The 19,782-nt window shown below is 51.6% G+C and overlaps 1 protein-coding gene across 2 annotated transcripts in view; it reads right to left on the bottom strand.

Moving 5' to 3' along the window:
* Window positions 1-488: 488 nt before the first annotated feature.
* The window catches only part of SSBP3 (single stranded DNA binding protein 3), a 46,457-nt gene continuing 27,163 nt past the window's right edge, over window positions 489-19,782 (bottom strand). The window contains exons 2-15 of one of the 2 annotated variants that reach the window (XM_014939412.1): window positions 18,953-19,042; window positions 10,296-10,376; window positions 9,455-9,514; window positions 7,381-7,447; window positions 7,195-7,271; window positions 4,164-4,228; window positions 3,998-4,046; window positions 3,708-3,743; window positions 3,444-3,498; window positions 2,944-3,014; window positions 2,348-2,426; window positions 2,108-2,136; window positions 1,809-1,910; window positions 489-977 (exon numbers count right to left, since the gene is read on the bottom strand). In XM_014939412.1, the coding sequence (XP_014794898.1) occupies window positions 948-977; window positions 1,809-1,910; window positions 2,108-2,136; window positions 2,348-2,426; window positions 2,944-3,014; window positions 3,444-3,498; window positions 3,708-3,743; window positions 3,998-4,046; window positions 4,164-4,228; window positions 7,195-7,271; window positions 7,381-7,447; window positions 9,455-9,514; window positions 10,296-10,376; window positions 18,953-19,042 (891 nt within the window). In that variant the 3' untranslated portion in view covers window positions 489-947. The remainder of the gene's footprint in view (window positions 978-1,808; window positions 1,911-2,107; window positions 2,137-2,347; window positions 2,427-2,943; window positions 3,015-3,443; window positions 3,499-3,707; window positions 3,744-3,997; window positions 4,047-4,163; window positions 4,229-7,194; window positions 7,272-7,380; window positions 7,448-9,454; window positions 9,515-10,295; window positions 10,377-18,952; window positions 19,043-19,782) is intronic. The other variant, XM_014939413.1, reaches the window with a different exon arrangement.

Raw genomic sequence — 19,782 nt, 5'->3', positions numbered from 1 at the left:
CCCCCAAAGTTAGCTGGAGATCACAGTTTCAAAGTCCCAGGTCAGATTAACCCTTTCTTTCGGTGGATTTATTTTACAATAACAAAAAAAAATATTAAAAAAATCAATTTTTGCAGTGAACCAGCTGAAGGACTCTGGGGAAAGGAGGGACAGAGATTTCTTCTTGTACCCAAGAAGTGGTGTGGGGGGGGGAAAGACTAACACAGTGCATGCCACAGTCACAGAGAGCAAGATCACGGTTCATTTGAGGATGTGATCCTGGAAGGGGTCACCTGCGTTACACAAGTTTATAACGAGGTGGTGGAGTCTCTTCCCCAAAGCAGATCTTGTTAACTGGAGGAGGAAGCGTTGTGCTGCAAACGAACCCAAAAAAAAAAAACCAAACCAAAACAAAACCCAAAAATAGAAGGGAAAAAAAAACCCCAAACCAAAAAAAAAAACCAAACACAAAACCAACCAAAAAACAACCAGGCCTTCTCAACGAAAACCACCATTGTAAACTGTCCAGTTTATTTAAAAAAATGACTACAACAGAGACAACATGAGATTTCATATCTAGACTAGCTTCCTGGTGTCGCACGGCACAAACATACAACAGGTTTGGTTTCTGTCTTTATTTAAAAGAACAAAGCAAAGAGATCGGAGTTGGGTGCTAGAGGCTTCCGTTTGTTTCCAAAAAGAAGTGTCATGTACATATATAAACCCTTCTGCACAAAGAAGGGTCTTGTCATGTCTTGAAATATTTTAAGTTTTGTCCTTCATGTTTTATGGAATAAAAAGTTCAGCCTTTTTATTGCATGAAACTAAACCTGGGGTTTTGGCCCCCGCCACGCGTCTCCCTGCCCATACACCTAGCTTCTTCTTCGTCTTCTTCTTGCATAATTCGTTGAGATCCTCCGAACGGCAGCTGACTCTCTTGATCCTGGAGAGGAGGAGGGGGAGGGAAATCACACACTCATCGTCATGCTGGGGGAATACTGGAAGAGAGACAGAGCCAGGGTGAGAAACCAGGCGGGCCAGACCCCCAAACACCCAAGGGGGGGATGTAAAAGGAGGCCCATGACAGCTGTACAGCCACCTAATTGGGTCTAATAAATCAGGAGGAGAGGAGATGCTGGAGGCTCGAATTTATCAGGGCGTAATCTGCTCCACAACTTGCTTTTCCAGGGAGAAAATCAGCTGAACAGTATGGGGTGAGATGCAACTTAAAACAAACAATTAACATGCCCGTGTGTAAGCGCTGCTAATAGAAGGTCTGCAGCCAAGCAGAGAGCCTTGAATTGGCCAGGCCAGCACAGCTGGCTGCATCTGGACCAGCTCCTCTTCATCCCATGAGATATTCTCCTCTTCATCCCACAGGACCCTCTTCCCTCCCCTTCAATTTCTAGGAAGAAATTCTTTCCTGTGAGGGTGGTGAGACACTGGCACAGGTTGCCCAGAGAAGCTGTGGATGCCCCATCCCTGCAGGGGTTCAAGGCCAGGCTGGATGGGGCTTGGAGCAACCTGGTCTAGTGGGAGGGGTCCCTGCCCATGGCAGGGGGGTTGAACTTGATGGTCTTTAAGGCCCCTTCCAACCCAAACCATTCTGTGATTCCATGATTCTCTCCCCTCCCTCTGTAAGCCCCATCATGCCCAGGACCCAAGTTTGCACCCACCAGAGTATTCTTCCTCCCCACTTTCCATCCCGGAGCAGCTCACACACAGCACAACCCAGGTCCAAAAGCCACCCACCCGTCAAGCCCAGCCACCCCCACATGCCAGGATGCCCTGGGGACCGTCCCCTCGTCCCCAGGGAGGCCCTCACTCACATTGTCATTTTGGAAGGAATGGAGAAAGTTGCCTCCCAGCTCCCCGTCGTCTCTTGGAGTGCCCGGGGGATTGCTAATGCCACTTATGTTGTTTGGAGAATTCTGTGGGAGATGGGAGGGGGGGGAGAGAAGTGGTGAGTGGGTCCTGTGCCCCCCCGTAACACTGGTGGGGGGGCAGGACACAGCCCCACCTGTCCCGATCACGTCCCCCCGACTTGTCCCCATCCGTTGGGGTCACACCAGCACCCCAGGGATGAGAAAAGTGGGGGGACCACGCAGCCACTCTGCAGCTCACTTACTTTTGGAAGTCCATCTATGTCTCCTGACCCTGCGTGGGGGGGGGGACACAAAGAGAGAACAGGCTTATTGAGCATGCAGTGATGGCCCCTGCATCCCCCTGCCCTGCTCCCACCCTCCGAAGGCTTCCAGCACTGGTCCAAACTGGGGGCTGACCCCCAGCAGGCACTGGGATGCTCTGTCAGCATCCCCAAGGAGCAAAGACCCTCCCCCTCAAGCTGCAGCCCCCCGTGGGTGCTCACCTAACGATCCGTTCATGTGATGGGGCTCCATGCCACCCATGCCGCCCATGGGGCCGTCAGAGCCGGGGCCCATCGGGAACTGTGGGGGAGGGAAAAAAGACAACAAACCCCAAATTAGCCACAAAACCATCCCAGTGGCTCGTGGGGACCATCCCCATCCCAGCCATCCCTCCAGAGTGGGGCTGGAGGAAGGACACATCCATCCCCCCCGAGGTTGTGGGACACATCTGGGGGCTCCTGGGGTTCATCTATAAAGTAGATGGGTGAGGGCAGACCCAGACCCACGGCAGAGCAGAGGGCTCCCTCCAACTAGTATTTAAAGAGATTTTAAGTCCTCCCGTGCCCCACAAAACACCACCCCTCGCCGGGCAGGCAGCTGCCACCACCTCGGCCGGAGCAGCAGGACCGCCGCTCTCTTAATAAGCATAAAAAATTAACAAAGTCACCGAAGAGTTAATCGCTTTTTGATGGGTTTGTTTTATTTCTGTTTTGTAACAAATGGCTGAAATCAATTAAAGTGCTTTACTCTCAACTGATGAAGTTAATTATGATTTGTTATGGTATCTGATATGTAAATTATTAGAAAGCAGACTTACATTCGATCGACTGCCTGCGGGCGGTACTGGATTAATCATTGTGTAGATGTTGTCACTTGAATTTGTTGAATCTGTGGAACAGTGAAGCCCAGTAAGTCGGGTGATTAATTCATTTCTTAATTAAAACAAACTCATGCCACTTGAACTCATTCTTTTGTATTTTATCACCTAAAATTCCCTCTAAGTACCACCATTTTCTGGTTAATTTGTATTTAATGAAGATCCACAAAGTTTTTAATCACAGAAATTCAACTGTGAAAAATAATCCAACTCCTGGCTGGGAAGTGCAGGGAGGTGACTCCCTGAGCCCTGCAGCATCCAGATCTACAGGGGGACACGGGGACATCCCCAGATGCCATTCTGAAGCCAAGTGGCCCATGTGGCTCACAAGGCAAAAGTTGGGCAGGGGTTGCCCCCAGGGATGGGGGTCTCCTGGCAGGGGAAGGGGCAGGATCCCAGGAGGGCTTCCCCTGGTGAGGAGGGTCTCGAGGGGGTTGTACCTGCGGGACTGGGCATGATGGGTGTCCCCGGAGGACCGCCACCGCCGGGTGGACCCTGAGGAGAGAAGAAGTGGGGGTCAGCCGTGTGAACTGGAGCATCGCCCACCTCCCCACAGTTTCAAACCTCTCCCCCCAGCTGGATCTTGCACCTCCAAACCCAGCCCGTCTCCCCCAATCCCAGCATTTTGTCCCCCTCCCCACACCACATGAGCTCCCCAAGCTGTAACATCTCAGCCCCCTCAACGACAGAAGGATGGGACTCACCACGTATGTACCAGGCGATGAAGAAGAGTATGGGATCTATAGAGAGAAGAGAGATGGGTTCAGCCATGGGGTGCACAGGGGTCCTGGGGGCTGCACCCCAACAGGGCACATCCAAGAGCCCTGGCCAGGATGGGCATCCCAGGGGATGCAGCACGGAGCAGGGCTTAGGCTTTAGATGCAGCAAAAGGCTGGGGAACCCCCCCCTCATTAGCAGGATTCAGCTAACGAAGAATGGCCTCGTTTGCGGGGACCATCCCCGACCAGCCCTGCTCTTGCTTCAAGATACTCACTGAGTTAGCACTGCTGGGGTTCGGCCACGGTCTGCCGGCTCCCGGCCCCCTGGGATCAAAACGAAACAGGAAAAAAAGCAAATGAAATGTTGTGTTTTCATCCGTACGGTCCCACCGAAGCCCGAGTTGGTGGCCAAACGTCCCCCTGGCACGGGGTTTGCCTTACATGTTAATTCCAGGCATGCCAGGACCGAGGGAGTTGGGTGGAGGTCTCATGCCGCTGCCGTAGTTCTGCAACGACAACCAAGGGTCAGGTCCACCATCACGGGAAGGGAACCAGGAAGAGACAAGAGAAGGGGTGGGGGGAAAAACCCAACAAACCCAACAAACAAAAGGAATCAGAGGGTTTGCTGGCAAAAACGAGCTTTTAAAAAAAATAATAATTACATGATGATGAACATAAAGGAAATTATATTTGTAAAGAAAAGAGGCAGCTGAATACAGAAGGGAGCCCAAAGTGCCTCCTGGTCTCCCATGGAGGGGAAACAGCTCCCTCCCAGCTCTGGGAGTCAAATCTGCTCACAGTCCCCAGGTGCCAACAACAAAACCTTTGGGGTTTGTCTTTTTGTGCTGGAGAAAACAGGGGCAGGAGGAGAGAAGGCGGCGGCGCTTGGAAGGTTATTGCTGCGGCGCGAGGATGGGAAAAGGCTGCACCATCTCCCCCTGGATGGAGCATCCCCTGCTCCCAGGATAAGGGCTGGAGCAGGGAAAAACAAGCCAGGCTTCTTTTCCCATTGCTTCCCAGCTCTCTCCTACAGGGAAGCCTCTCTGGGCTCATCTCCTGGTTTATTCCAGCCCGGCTCAGCCTCCAGTGGGGACCGGGAGCCTCAGATCTGTGTCCCTGGTCTCCTCAAACCAGCTGGAGTACAAAGCCAAGCCCAAGGCAGCGGAGGAGGAAGAGGAATCCCCCCCGAACGCCGCCTCCATTTGGTCTGTGCTTTGCTCCCTGTGCCCTCCGGGCGACGTGCAGCCCGGATTTAGGTCGCGCTGCCGCTCCTCCCCTCCCACCTTCCCCCCTCTCCCTGCCATACATCTTTTTGGGCTGTTTCTGCCATTTAGACAAAAAAAAATGGCTAGGGCAGGAGGGGGAATGGCTGGCTGCTTCCTATTTCACACTATTTCGCGCTCCAAGCTGGATTTTAAGTGCAATACTTCAGTGCCGTTGATTTTTCCCTGGATTTACGGATGCGTCGGGGCAGGGTGCATCGCCAAAGTTTGTTTGGAAGAGGCAGAAAAGGGTTTTCCCCAAAAAAACAAATTACCGGTGAGTCCTTAATTGATGGAAATTCCAGGCATTTACACTGAATGGCAGCATCAAATCCCGTGTTTAAAAAAAAAAAAAGAGAAAGAAAAAAAAAAAAACCTGTCCAAACCCCTTCAATGCTTCCTACTGAAGAGTAAATAATATCTGGAATTATTTACATCTTCTCTTCAGCTTCGGAGGGAACGCAGCTGTGCTGGGTGACCTGGATGCTGGGCTCCAGCAAGGCATGGCCAAAACAAAAAAAAAAAAGAAGAAAAAAAAAAAAGCTCAGTGTTTTTAATTGGAGCTGAAAGGCTGGAAAGCGGAGCCATCTGAAAGATGCTCAGGGAGGGTGGGGAGGGAACACAGCTGTGCAGGGTGACCTGGATGCTGGGCTCTGGCAAGGCATCGCCAAAAACCAGCGAGCTACAAACCCTCTTCATGGAGCCACCAGAAAAACCTAATTCTGGCTTCTGCAGAGCTAAAACTGCGACTATTAAAGGGGAAAAAAAGGCATTGGCCATCGGCTGTGAGGGATGATTCATCATCGGCGCGTAATAAATAGCCGTTTTCAGGACGCTGGGATGTCCTGGCTGGATGCTCTGCAGCCCTTTGGAATAATTTAAGGAGAATTTGGGAAGGTCCTGATGCAAAGCTTAAAGGAGAAAAAAAAAAAAAAGAAAAAGCCCTGGTGTGAGGGGCTGCTGGGTTTGGTTGGGTATTTTTGGCGGTTCCCGGATGGCTGCGGGGAGGCAGCGCCCAGCGGGTGCCAGATTGGGAAGCCCAGGCTGCCTTTAAAAAAAAAGAAAAAAAAAAAAAAACCACCCCCCTTCTTCTCCCTACTGTAGGTACACAGGGAAAACGGCGGAGTCAAAAATAAAGCTCTGAACATTTATTTCACAACTCCTGCCGGCTCCCGCAGCCGCCGCCATCCCACGCGGCGCTCCAGGCGCGCTCCCCGCTTCCAAGTTTCTTTGGAAGTGGGAATGGAGCAGCCTCCCCCGGGCAAAGCGCCGCCGCTCGCCTTGGCGCAGGCCACGCTAACAAATGCCACTTTTTTTTTTCCTTTTTTTTTGGGGGGGGGGGCACAATCCTCCAGGAAAGAAGGATTTGAAGCAGGGTGCTATCGGAGGGGCTCTCGGTGAAAGCAATGCTCCTGCAGGTTTGTCATCTCCTACCCCTAGGAGGGATCCGGGCATCCCTGAGCAGCATCCTCAGGCTTGGTGCTGTTAAAAAGAGATGACACGATTCCCCTCTTTACACAATATTCTCCGGGAGGGAGGGGGGAAGGGGGGGAAAAAAACAAAACACAAACAAAACTCCAGCGCACCCGCTCGTCTCTTGACAGACTCTGATCCTCGCGCTACAAACGGGGCGTAGGCGACGAGGCAGAGAGGATAAACCTCCAACCAAAATATGGTAATCTGCCTTTGAAGTCTCGTAGAAGGAACAAACAGGAGTGAGTCAACAACGAGCCGCTCCGTAAAAGTGAATCGAGGGAAAGACGGCATATATTAACCCAGATCTGCTTAATTTCCAAGAGTTTACTCCCCTTGCCCGAAATAGAGAGCTCCAGCAGGCAGCAAGGAGGGGAACCTCGCGGAGGAAAGCCTCATTCCCCTGCTAAAGGGATCTTGGCCGTTTCTCTTGTTTATTTATTTATTTTTAATGCAAAATATCCTTTCCCTTTCCTGCCGTTAGGGCCGTAACTGTTTCCCAGGCAGGCGGTGTAATGCACTCCAAGGCTGCTCCGAAGGTTGCAATACCCTTAATGAGCTCTGAAGACCTCACTCACTTTAAAAGGAGGGATTTCCAGATGCGAGGCTAATGTAAAACGCATTAAGACTAATGAGGGAGGGGGGGGGGAGAGGATGGAAACTCCCAGCCCTTGGAGCCCCCCAGGAGGTTGTTTGGATGGTTTTGATGGTAAGATGCTCTTTGGCACTGGGCTTACCTGCGGACCGGGACCCATGGGGCCCATCCCTCGTGGAGGATTCATCCTCTGCATGGGGCCGCCCATGTTAGGGTGCCCTGTGGGGAGGAAAGCAAGGGTGTTAGGAGGTCCAGCAGCAACCGAGGGTCCCAAAATTAACAGCTTAACGAGAATCATTAACGTCCCACCCTCCTCCACCGGGCTTACCTTGCTGTCGCGTGGGATCCATGGAGTTGGGCAGCAACGGCTGTGTACCGGGAACGGCACCCGGGGGCTGGAAAACAAGGGGAAGAAGGTTTAAATAAAATAAAATAAATTATTGCTACAACGCAGCCTAGAGAGAGAGAGATGTGGGTGGGGGCTTTTAGGCTTTCGGGGTGCTCCTTGGGGTGATCCCTGGGATGCATCACCCCTCTGGCTGCTGCACAACATCCAAGCATCCTGTATCCACTGGATCCTGCATCCCGCTGCATCCTGCCTCCCAGGCATCTTCCTACAGCCTCCAGGTGTTTGCCCCCCCCCTTCCCTTTCACAAACACCCTCTAAAAACCAGACAAGGGCACCCATGTTTCCTCCTCCCCCCCACAGCCCACAGCTGCTGTATTTTAGGGGAGGGGGGGAAAGACTGGGCTGCACAGGCGGATGCTCCCCCTCCCCAAACCCAGCTCTGCTCCGCCAAGGCGGCTATTTAAAGTTCAAAGGCTGCTCCGAACAGATAAAGGGGAAGAAAAACGCAGATAACATCTGCCTGGGGGGGGAAGCAAACTGTAAACAGTTTCGCTACAGCACTGCCTTTTTATTTGAATAAAAAAGGCACAGGCAGATCCCACCGCTGGAGCAGGGCAGGGGCACTGGGTGCACACAGCTGTGCCCAGGCAGAATCTGCCCAATCCCCATTTTTTTTGCCAGCCTGGAAGCTAGCAGCAGGAGGAAGATAAACCAGGGATGGGAGGAGGGGGGGTTTGTAGTGATGGATATTTACACTTCTGCTGCCTGACCTTCCTGCCTGCCTATTTATTCCCCTTGTCCCTCTGGATGTGACCATAAACTCTGCCTAAGTACAAACCTGTGTTTTATGCGTGGCGTTTTGGGGGGGGGGGGAAATTAAATCCTTCTAATTACCTTTACCCACTCCTGGATGCTCGACCCTGCTGCAAGAGCAGCCAGCCCAGACTGGTCCCCTTCCTGCCCCAGCTCACTGTGCTCACCTCCAGCAGCACTCAGGACCAGCCTGGGTACCACAGACGGGGGGTGGGGGGCGTTAAAAATGTCCCCGTGAGGAGGTGCAGTTAATTAATACCTCACTAAAACACCCACCGGTGCCCTGGGTGGGAAGCTCTTCCCACTCAGCTGGCCTTGGGGGTCCTACATCAGCACCCCCCCCACTGAGTTTTTCTCAGCTGCATCTCAGCTGCCTCAGCATCACTTCGCAAGTTCCAGCAATTCAAGTCACAAATCCAGCAGGCACAACCACGAAGCAAGCTGCTACAGCCCATTTCCTGGCTGTTCTGTTCTTCCCGTTAATAGCTATACAAAAATAATGTTGTCAGCCAAAAAAAAAAGAAAAAAAAAAAAAAAGAAAGAGCTCCCGAGACAATTTTTGCGCAGTCACCTTTCCTACTCAAAGGAATTACGGGGTTTCCTTTAATTTCCCTTTAATGAGGAATAACCTCTGGTCGGGTCATCACCCCTGTGGATCTGCAGGGCGTCGTGGGGAAGGAGATGAATTTCTCAAGCAAAGCCCCGCGCTTGGGCAGCACGTGGGGTGGAAGCCTCCGTCCGTAAGGACCAGAAACAAACCACCCTTGTTTAAGCTGGGCTAAGAGGATAAACCCAACCCCCAAAAAATTCAGCGGTGACCTGCCCTGCTTGACCCCGCCGCTGATCTGAGTCAACCCAACCAGCAGGATTATCTCCATCACTTTAATTTTCTGCGATTGCAGGGGAAAAAAATCTCAGCTGGGCAGCGAGCCCATGGCACGGCTGGGCTGAGAACACCATCAATAAAAAAAAGGTGTGGTGAAAACACCACCAATAAAAAAATGTGTGGTGAAAACACCACCCATAAAAAGGTGGGCACGTGCCGTTTACACCCTGGATATGCCCAAAAATAATTAAAAAAAAATTTAAAATAAAATGGTTGCGTGATGCTTGATGCTCCAGGATGGAGGATGAGAACGGAGGATGCCCGAAGAAAGCAAACCCAAGGAGCATCTATAGGACACATGGCCCTTGACCCCCTCCCCATCCCAAATAACAGCCATCCCTGGGGAAACAGTACCTGGTTGCCCATCCTGATGGGGGGCCGGGGACCTCCGGCGTAGCGCGGCGACATGAACGGCTGCGGGGACACAAAAAAGGGAGGTGAGGGCCGGGCTGCAGGGGGGGCATCACGCTCCCCACGCACACCGGTTAGAGACCATACACGTTGGAATTTAGGATCGTTTAAAAGGAAATTTTAAAAAGAAAAAAAAAAAAAAAAAAAAAAAAAGAGATGTCCGGAGTCCGTTTTTTTTTTTAACGTTTTCTCTGTAGATTTATTGTTTGAGAGCGTTTGACATCGGGAAATACTAGGTGAGGCTGTTAAAATCAGTGCATGGGAAACCCTGAGTGTTAGAACACTGTGCAAGTTTAAATATATAGAGATACATTTAAAAAAGTGGCAAATAAGCACATACAGACACGCACACACAAAAAATCCCCAATGCTAAAGACTGGAAAAAAAAAAAAAAAAAGAAGAAGAAAGACTTAAAAGTTACTTTTTTTTTTTACAACCGCTGCTACTAACGGAAGCTTAAAAACCCACATCAAGTTAAATTTTCTCAGGCTACCTTGGGAAGGTAAAACAGTCTGATACCCACGATTGACTTCTCAGTCCATTGACAACTGCACATCCAAAAAAAAAAAAGAAAAAAAAGAAAAAAAAAGAAAAAAAAATGGGAAAAAACCCACCATTTTGCTTCAGAGCTGGGACACCCGGGGGGATGCTCCCCGGGGTGGGGGGGGAAGGCGGGTACCCGCTGCCCAGCATGCTTATAGAGGAAAAAAATGATACAAAAAAAAAAAGGCAAATCGAGCCCACGTCCCGGTTTCACAGCCCTACCCATCGCTAGTGTCTTTACCTGACTGTGGGGTCCCATCATGCTGTTAGGATTGTGGGGTGGAGGCTGTGCGTGTGGCGAGGGCTGTGACCCAGGCGGTCCCTGTGAGGTCAGACAGTAGAAGGAGGTTATAGATTAGCACATGAAAGCGCAGAAAAGAGCTAAAAAAAAAGGATTGACGGGTGGATCGACCTGTTTGGTCGGGGGAGGCAGTTCTCCCACTTTTTAAAATATTTTTCTTTTTTTTTTTTCCTCTTTTAAATCGAGTTTCTATTCATTTGTAGCTGAACAATGAATAATTACATACGGCCCCAAAAAAAAATAATGAAAAAATTTATTAAAAATCACAACATCTGTCAAAATACAGCAGCCACATTGACGGTAAACAGTCCGGTAGTTCAACCAAGTCTGCAATGATAAACACACAGGGAAACACTTTGGAAGGGCGTGCAACGAGGAGGAAAAAAAAATATGCAGGAGAGGACCAGAGAGGCTGGGGGAAATGCGAAAAAAATCACCCCCGAACCAAAAAAAAGAAGGAAAAAAAATGATATAATTTTCTCCTCTCTCATCCCAAAGGTCGGAAACGCCCCTGCGTTTTGGGGTTGGGTTATTTTGGAGGTGACGGTGGTTCGGTGGAGGTGCTGGATGGAGCGAGGGCAGAGGACGAGGAGCACGTCCCAACGTTTGGCCGGCACAAGTGGGGGCTGCATCGCCAGCCTGGACGGATGCAACATCCTCCCTCGAGGTGGATTCCCTAGGGATGCGAGTAAAATGGCTTGCGAGCAAAGAAAGGATGTCTAGGGGAAAAAAGGAGAGATTAGTCGGTGCAGGTTCAAGGCTGCAATGCAGCAGCCGCTGACATTTTGGGCTCGAACGCCCACTTTTCCTTTTCTTTTTTTCCCTTTTTTTTTTTTAAATTTCCCTTAAAAGCACGAAATTAAAATTTGCTTGGAAAAACCGCGAGCTCGGTGCAAGAAGAAGATAGCGGTGCGTGTTAACGTAAGGAGACCAAAAAAAAAAGAAAAAAAAAAAAAGAATTTTTTAAAAAAAAGGTATTTTTTTTTGAGAGTCAAAGGAGGTATAATTGGTAGAGAAAGCAAACGAGCTTTGTCAGTAGGTGATGGGAAGCGACGGCAGCTCCAGGACCGGCGCCGGAGCAGATGTTCTCTACCTGCCTCGTTACTAATTTCAACAAGTGTTCGCCTTCTAGCTGCTGCCAGCAATGGCATGGTTTGTTACCATGAGCAATTTTCTTAATTAACAGACATTAATTAGCCATTTAGCAATTTTGCAAGCATTTGTTTAGCAGCTTTCCTAAACATGAATACCACTGTGATAATGGTACTGATTAGAGGGTCCCCTAATTAACAGTACAGGGAAGGAAAATTGAAATCACATAAATTAAAAAGGGAGGGGAAGTTAATGAAGGCAGGACATATTTGCACCTGCAAATCTTTTGTACGGCGGAAACTTGAGTGCAATGTAAATAAAGTAAGAGGGTGGGTTTTTTTCCTCTTTTTTTTTTTTCTTTTTTTTCTTTTTTTTTTTCTCTCTCTCTCTCTCTTCTCTCATTTGAACGGTTCGGCGGCGAGATGGAGCCAAGCGGATTTAAACCAGCAGCCTCCTGCCAGCCTCCCCGCTCCAGCCGCTGCGCCCGGGGAGATGATGTCCCACCGTTTACACCACCATTTATTCTCCAGGAGCCAAAGCCAACCAGCCCCCTGCCCGGAGAACCTTGGACAACCCTCCCCGTGCCTTCTCCCTCTACGTCCCACCACGCTGGAGAAGACAAACCTCCGTGGTCCAACTGCGGCATCAACCACCTTTAGCAGAAGTCCTCTCCACGCATGAAACTTGAATTATTTTAGCTTCTGAGGTGGCTTAACTCTGTCTGTTGTGAATGCAAACCGCACTGGGGGACAGCAGCCACCTCCCACCATTGGTTCATGGAGCACAGCACCTCTCAACGAGGTCTCTCCACCACCGAAGCCCTTCCTACACGGCACAGCTGCAGGATTTGGGGTAGGGAAGATTGGCAAAGGTGAAGGAGCCATGAAACTGCGTGGAACAGACAAACTGGGATGTGCAGAGGCCATCTCTCAAGTCCCATCAATGCAAGAGCCAACAGGTCCTCCACAACGCCCACCTTGCTGCACTGCAAGGAAGAGGTGGTTGTTACCCAGGAACTGACTGGACAGTCAGGCAGACTCCATCCTGAAGTTCTTAAACCCCTGACATCTTCCCTCTCGTGTCCCCCGGCGTGTGAAGGTGTGGGGTTAACAGGTATTGAATGCACTGAGGACATGGCCACCTACACGCATCCCAGCTGGGCCTGGAGGTGAGGCTTTGGGGCTGCATTTAGAGCTTCAGAGCAAACCACGTATGGCTATTGTAGAAAAAGCATCTAGAAGACACATTTCCACCAGAGAAAAATCCCCCATGACAATGGGATCCAGAGAGCATCCGTTGCTTGTGCTGCTGGATGCATCCTCCGGAGCGTGGTCCTGCATCCTCGCCATCGCCTTATCCCAGGTGGTCCCACTCCCGGCAGAGACTTCTGGATAACGTGTCTGCAGACACCCAGCTCATGAGAACCTCTCCACAGGCGGGGAGGAGCCAAGAGAGAGGCCCCTTTTTAATACCTTTTTTTTTTCTTTTTTTTGGCTTTTTCCTTCATTCTTTTCTTCTTTTTCTCAAGAGCGGCAGCATCCAAAAGGCAGGCTCCGGGGGCTGCCACCCCCGCGGCCCCCTTGGCACGGCCGCTCCACTCCAGCAGAAAGGCAGCACCCTCTGGATATCGTTATCTCCCTAAATATTTGCAGATGTCCCAGGGCCGGGACCGCCCGCCGGATGGCTTGCTTTCTTCACGCGGGTTTCCCTGGAAGCGGCGGATGATCCCCACGGACGGCGGCGGTCGAGACAAGTGTTTCGCAGAGATGACATGTGGGCTCCAACCAACACAACAACCCCCTTTTTCTTTTCTTTTTTTTTCTTTTCCTCCTTAAAAAACGGCTATTTAGCAGTTATTAACTAGTGCTGTTACAAGAGGAGGCTGAACGCACGCAGTCCTGCTTCCTCCGCATCCCAAATGTCCCGGAGCCACATCCCACACGCCGTGCCCGGCGAGCAGGACCTGCTGGGTGGTGAATTCACTCCCACCTCAAGACCAGCGCTCCCCCCAACCTGAGAAACTCCATCATCTCTCAAGTTCTCATTTTTTCCCTATTTTTTTTCACCCCCAAACTGGATGCCTTGCCTTTGCGGGGGGTGGTGATGGTGGTGTTACTCTTCACCTTCCTGTAGCTGCCTCAAAAAAAAACAAACAACAAACCAAAACCAACAAACAACCCCAAACAGCTAAAATGGGGTTAGAGGAAACTGTTTCCCACAGCTCTTGGTGCCCCAGCCTCCTCTCTGCTTCATTTCCACCCCCCCTCCTCCACTCTAGGGGGGGACTTTAAAAGCCCAACCTGGCCCATCAGACAACCAAAGTTTGCTGCTGTTGCTGCTTCTTTCTACGGAGAGTTTCCAGGCGATCAGGTTGTTTCCACTCCCGCCTTTCAGGAGCTCGACTCCTCAAACTTCTTGTAAAATATTAAAGATGGAAAATGGCAGGAGCGATCATAGCTCCGCGCGTGTCAATTTATGTTTCCAGCGTTAATTCACCACAAATGGATCGTGTTTTATGGGCTCCATACTTTCAGCTAATGGGGGAGTTCTTCTATTTAAAAACCTCTCCGAGCACCTCTGGGGGTGGCAGAACAATGCAGGATGGGAGGAGAAGGCAAAGCATCGCCGCCACGAGACACCCGACCATTTAGAGCAAGCAACGAGAAGGCATCTCGTGTTTTAAAAATACCTGCCCCTGCCTACCCCTTTTTGCCATTAGAAAATGCCAAAATAAATTAGATGGGGATTAATTAAATGCGTGCCTGGGTTTATTGGACAGGAGCTTTATTCCTAGCGAAGGAGAGGGCAGTTTTGCAAGTTGTCAACCAAAAAAAAAAAATTAAGATACCCCTGAAGGAGCCTTCAGGTGCTCCAGGTGCCCACAGGGAGGAGGAGCGTGGCCACCTTCTGCACCATCCCCAGTGAGGACAAGGCAAGGCAGGACAAGGCAAAGCAAAGCAAGGCAGGGCAAGGCAAAGCAAGGCAAGAAAGGGCAAAGGAGGGCAAAGCAAGGCAAGGCAGGGCAAAGGGGGGGGCCAAATTCCCCCGCAGACGGCGGAAGGCAGCCGTGGGCAGGAGCTCTGCCTCGCCTGCAGCTGGGGCTCCCAACTGCAGAAGCCTGGTTTTAAGGAATATGTTAAACACAAGCTCTTCAGGAAACAAACCCGTGTCAGCCGGAGCCAAGAACAGTCACCTCCATCTGGCTGGAGCACCCGAGAGAAAGTTGACTGCAAATCCCACCATATGCTCCAGACGCTCGGTACAAAAGCCTCGGGCATCCTACTAAACTTCCAGAGAAAAAAAAAGAACTTTCTCCAACGCTTGCTTTTCCTCTCTTCCAGCTCCTAGGCCACCTTCCTACAAACCCTGCCTGGTGCAAGGCTGACACTGAGCTCTGCCCCGGGGATTTTGGGAAGGGTAGCCCAATTTTGAGGCTCTTGTGCCACCTGGCTGGAGCTGGCTGACCACAGCTGCTGGCAAAGCCCACCGAGACGTCACCAAGCAAGGGGAAAATGGTGGCATCCAAGGAGGGAGGAGGACAACATGGACCCCTTCCTATTGCCCTTGACTTTAACGTCCTCACCCCTTGGTGGGTGACCTTACCCAAAGTGATGCTCCCCGGGATGTGGGGAGGAGAGGCGGGGAGGGCAGGGGGTGTTGGGGGGAGTTGTCCCCCCCCAGCCACGTCCTCCCCGGGTTCCCGAGGTCTCTCTGCATTAGGGGGCAGTGTGGGAACACGGAGCAGCCTGATGCTTTGTTTTGGTGCATCTCGGCGCCGAGCCGCTGATGCATAGCTAACGCAGCCGCCGACATTGATTTATGGTCAACTTTCCATTTCATCAGCGCGCGGGGTACGGGGCGGCGCGGGGAGTTCGCACCGGGGAGAGGAGGCACGGCCCTGGCTGGGGGGGGGCTGCTGATTGGACACCCCCCACTCACCCCCATTTAATTAAATCTTAAGAAGGTGTGGTGTTAATCACTTTAAATTTTTTGATTTTCCTTCCTACATTTCCCCGGCATCCCTCCTCTAAGGGATCTGCACCCCGGCTCCCATCCTGGTTTGGAAACAAAAGCAGGAACGCCTCCCCTGACCTTTAGGAGGACGAGCAGAGGGTTTGTTTGCTCATCTCAAAAGGGACAAAGAGAGGGATTTAAATAAAAGCATCTACCCACGCTGGCCCTCAACCCGGCCACCTTTTGTCCGGGGCACTGCCCGATGCCGTGCCACCGCCTGGCACCACGCAACGCCCCGCCAACCCAAAGGTGCCCAGGGCCACTCCTTTCCCATCATTTTGGGAAGGTTCTGGGAAGGAGACGCTGAAGGCTGCATCTCCCTTGGCCCCCAGCCCGAAGGTCGCTGCTGAGCCCCAGCGCGGGGAAGGGACTCTCCCTGCAAGACGTTGGCTGCAGCCTGGGCTCCTCCTCTCTTCCCTTCCCGGCGCGTCACTTCTCCTCCAAGCTCACTCCCACGGGTTTTTGGGCCACTAGCTCCCTGGAAAAGTCCATATTAATTTTCTTCCCTTTGCCAAACAGCTGCACACATCCAAACACGTGGGGTTGGGGGGGTTCACGCAGCCCCCCAGGGCAAGAGCGTGGGGTTTCTGCAACCTGACCTTTGCTGGTGACTCCCTCCTCAGCTCCTGGTATGATGCCCCACCATGCCAGGACAGGATCAGGCCATCTAAACCCTCTCAAAAACTGTGTGCCTGTGCCTGCTACCCTCAGGGATATCCCTGCAGGTCCCTGGTGCAGAAGAGCTCGACGCTGAACCCCCCAAGCCATCTCCATCCTCTGGTCTGCTGATATGAGGAGGGCACTGGCCAAGCTGGTACCACCACGACCCTCACTCATTCCCAGGGCTGGCACACCAAGGGTCAGGGAGGAGTCCTTTGCATCTCCTGTGACCTTTATTGGATTTGCCCTCTTAAGTTCAGCACTTTAATTTCCTACAGAGGTAGGACATTATCCCTGAGCTGCGACCAGGTCACCACCAAGCCTCCAGCCCACCTCTGCAGGAGCTGGTCTCCACCACCTCCTGAAGCTGGAACGAGCTCCAGCACTCGCAATAAATCAGCCAGGCTTTCATGGAGGCGATGTTCAGCCTGTGTTAAAAGGTGGGATTTTTCTTCTCCCCTCCTCCCCCTCCATCCCCAGGGCTGGGAGAAGAAACCAGATGTTGGAGGGCTTTCAGGGAAGGCAGGCTCTTGAGATATCACATGCGAGCCATATGCATCGCCACCCGTCCTCTCCTCCCTCCGGCAGCTCCGGGGATGGGCAGCATCCCCCCACACGACACCTGCACCCGTGCCATTATTTCTGCTGGGTTTTCACCACCCACCCCCCCAAAAAAAAAAGAAAAGAAAGCCTAAGAAAGTCCTAAGAAAGCAGAGCTGCTTTTGAGCCCGTTTCCCCAGTGGCTCCTGGTCCAGCCACCTGAGAAGTAGGGAGCGAGGATGGGTTGTTTGCTCCTGAATCAGACCCTCAGTGAAAAAAACATGCTAGGGGAGGATGGAAAGGAAAGCAGGGGGGACAGCTTGGAGGCTGTCAACGAGAGGAGTCGAGATGGGAGCACGAACAGCGCGTCTGGGGAGATGCGGCTCCTCTTCCTCACCTTCCCCTCGGGGGGAAAGCCAACCCCGTGCTCTTGAAGCCTTGCCCTAACTCCGTGCCAGCTCTGCAGCCCTCGCAGCTCCGTGTGAAGCAGGAGCCCCAAAGGACAGTCAGATTCGCCGCGGGGCGAGATCAGGACTTTTTGGAGGCACATTTGTTGGAAGCAGCAGCTTGGCACTGGCGTGGCTGGCAGCAGCTACGACCTGCGAGATAGCATCTCTGCTGCTGGCTTCACCCCCTGCCGCCGTGCGCCGCGACAAGATTCGCCTCTTTTAGGGTTCCCGATCAATATCGGATATTCTTACTTTGTCAGGAGCACGTTCAGGAAATGGGATCTCTCTAACAAAACAAAACAAAAATAAAAATAATAAAAAAAAAATAGACAGGACCCTCCGTCCCCCTCTGCCATACGCACGCCATCGGCGATATCGGGCTCAGATATCGCCACAATAAATCACAAGCGCCTTATCGGGTCTGCCTGTCTACTGCCCGAGGAGTCCTCCCGTACACAAATCACAAGCCCAGATAAAAAAAAAAAGAAATAAAACCACCAGCTTGCCAAAACAAATATTCCTTTCAACTCTTATCCCATTTGTTACACGAACAAGTGTTTCTCCCTCAAGAAGGAGGAGCTGAATGCACCAAGAGCTTGTGCTGGTGCAAACTGCCGCGGCTCACGCCGTGCAAAGAGATTCCAGAGAAACCCCCTCCTCCCCCCCAAAAAAATCACAGAATCACAGAATCTTCTAGGTTGGAAGGGACCTTAAAGATCATCTTGTCCAACCGTCAACCTAACTGACAAAAATAGACACCCACACAACAAACAAGAAGCATCACCATCACTAAACCATACCTCCCAGCACTACATCAACCCGTCTTTTGAACACCTCCAGGGATGGTGCCTCAACCACCTCCCTGGGCAGCCCATTCCAATGGCTGATAACCCTTTCAGTGAAAAAATTTTCCTAATATCCAGCCTGAACCTCCCCTGGCGTAACTTTAGGCCATTTCCTCTCGTCCTGTCACCAGTGACTTGAGAGAAGAGACCGACCCCCATCTCTCTACACCCTCCTTTCAGGTAGTTGTAGAGAGCAAGAAGGTTTCCCCTCAGCCTCCTCTTCTCCAGGCTGAATAACCCCAGCTCCCTCAGCCTCTCCTCATAAGACTTGCAAGTTTTGAAAACTCCTTTTCTGTGAGATTGTGAAGAACTTTTCCATCAGCATCACTCCAAACGTATGTTACCCCCCCACCATCCTTGGTTGGAGCTGGGCGAGGGAGAAGGAAGGAGAGAGGGGATTTTGGGGACTTTACTAGGTATTTTAGCTCACAAGGTGCCTCCAACGGCATTCGGGGACTTGGCTGGAGCCAGCTCCCGCCTGGAGCCGCAGCCAGCGTTTGGTAATGCTTTCAGTGATTGCATTTGGAAAAAATCAAGCGGTTAACCAGAGAGGGAGGTGGTGGGGGCGGTGGAGTGTGGGGGGGGAGAAGTTTCAGGAATCGAAATCCAGAATGTTTTCAATTACGCACGTCTGTTAGGACCGGAGAACAAATACAATCTCAACCCAAACACAAACCAAGCAGCTTTGGGAACAAAAAAAAAAACAACAAAAAAAACCCCATCGGTTGTAAACACACAGTAACCTCTTTGAGGAAGAAAGAAATTCGCTTTCAGGCCACAAAAAAAAAAGAAAAAAAAAAAAGAAAGCAAACGTGGAAGGACAGCAGAACAGGAGTTATCCCTGGACGGGTCAGCTACACGGACATGCTGCTTCCCTAACATCCCCCTTGGGGAAAAAAAAAATCCACCACCACAGTCAGGACAGCGCTGGCACCCAGAGCGTAAGCGAAGACGTGCGTGGGGGGGGAGGCGAGCACCGGGGGGGGCGGCAGCCTACCTGGAAGAAACCGGGTGGGATGGGACCCCCGGGCATCCCGTCGTTCGGGGGAATGTTTCCAAGCACGGGACTCGGGGCGGCAGCTGCGCTCTGCGGGGGAACAAAACCAGGACAAACATGGTGGGTTTGAGTCAGAGTTAAAGAAAAAAAAAACACCAACCACATTCGAAAAGTTGTCTCTCCTCCCACACCACGATGAGTCGATTAGCCTGTTACCTCCAGAGCCCTAAGCATGGCTCCCCATGGCCAAAGCATCGTTCCCCATGACCTAAGCATCACTCCCCCTGCCCCGAGCATCTTCATCCCCCAGGGCACAAGCAAAGGATGCTCAAGAGCTGGGCAGCCACCAGCCCCTGTGATTCACCCAAGGAGAAGACGGCTGCACAAAAAATGGGGACAACTCTGGGGCTTATTTATTCATTTACCCAGGCATTTAGGCTCGTTAGTCCACCAAGGAGCCTCATTGAATGCATCACTTTCAGGCAGAAGCTGGTTTAAGGCTTTTTAAACGCTTTTCTTACCCCACCTTCCCCCTGCCGCTCGCCGTTCAGTTCCGTCCTCTGAAAAGGATGCCTCCCCAACCTTTTATTATCAATTTCCAAATTCATCACATCCCATCTGCGGGGTCACATTCCCCAGGATGAGCCACCTGAGCAGCTCCAGCCCCAAAAAGGAAGGATGGGGGTGGACACAGACACCCCACTCGCTCCTGCTCAGCATCTCTATTTCTACTCACTTCCCTGCTGTGCCGCGGAGCCAGCGGCGCTGGGAAAGCACCAGCGTGATGGGAGGCTCCTACCCAGAAGGAAAACGCTAAGAAAAAAGATCTT

Source organism: Calidris pugnax, unplaced genomic scaffold (assembly GCF_001431845.1).
Source record: "Calidris pugnax isolate Ruff unplaced genomic scaffold, ASM143184v1 scaffold18, whole genome shotgun sequence".
NCBI classification, from domain to species: domain Eukaryota; kingdom Metazoa; phylum Chordata; class Aves; order Charadriiformes; family Scolopacidae; genus Calidris; species Calidris pugnax.
The sequence above is the reverse complement of the archived record's forward strand: the minus strand, read 5'-3'. Positions and strand labels throughout refer to the sequence as shown.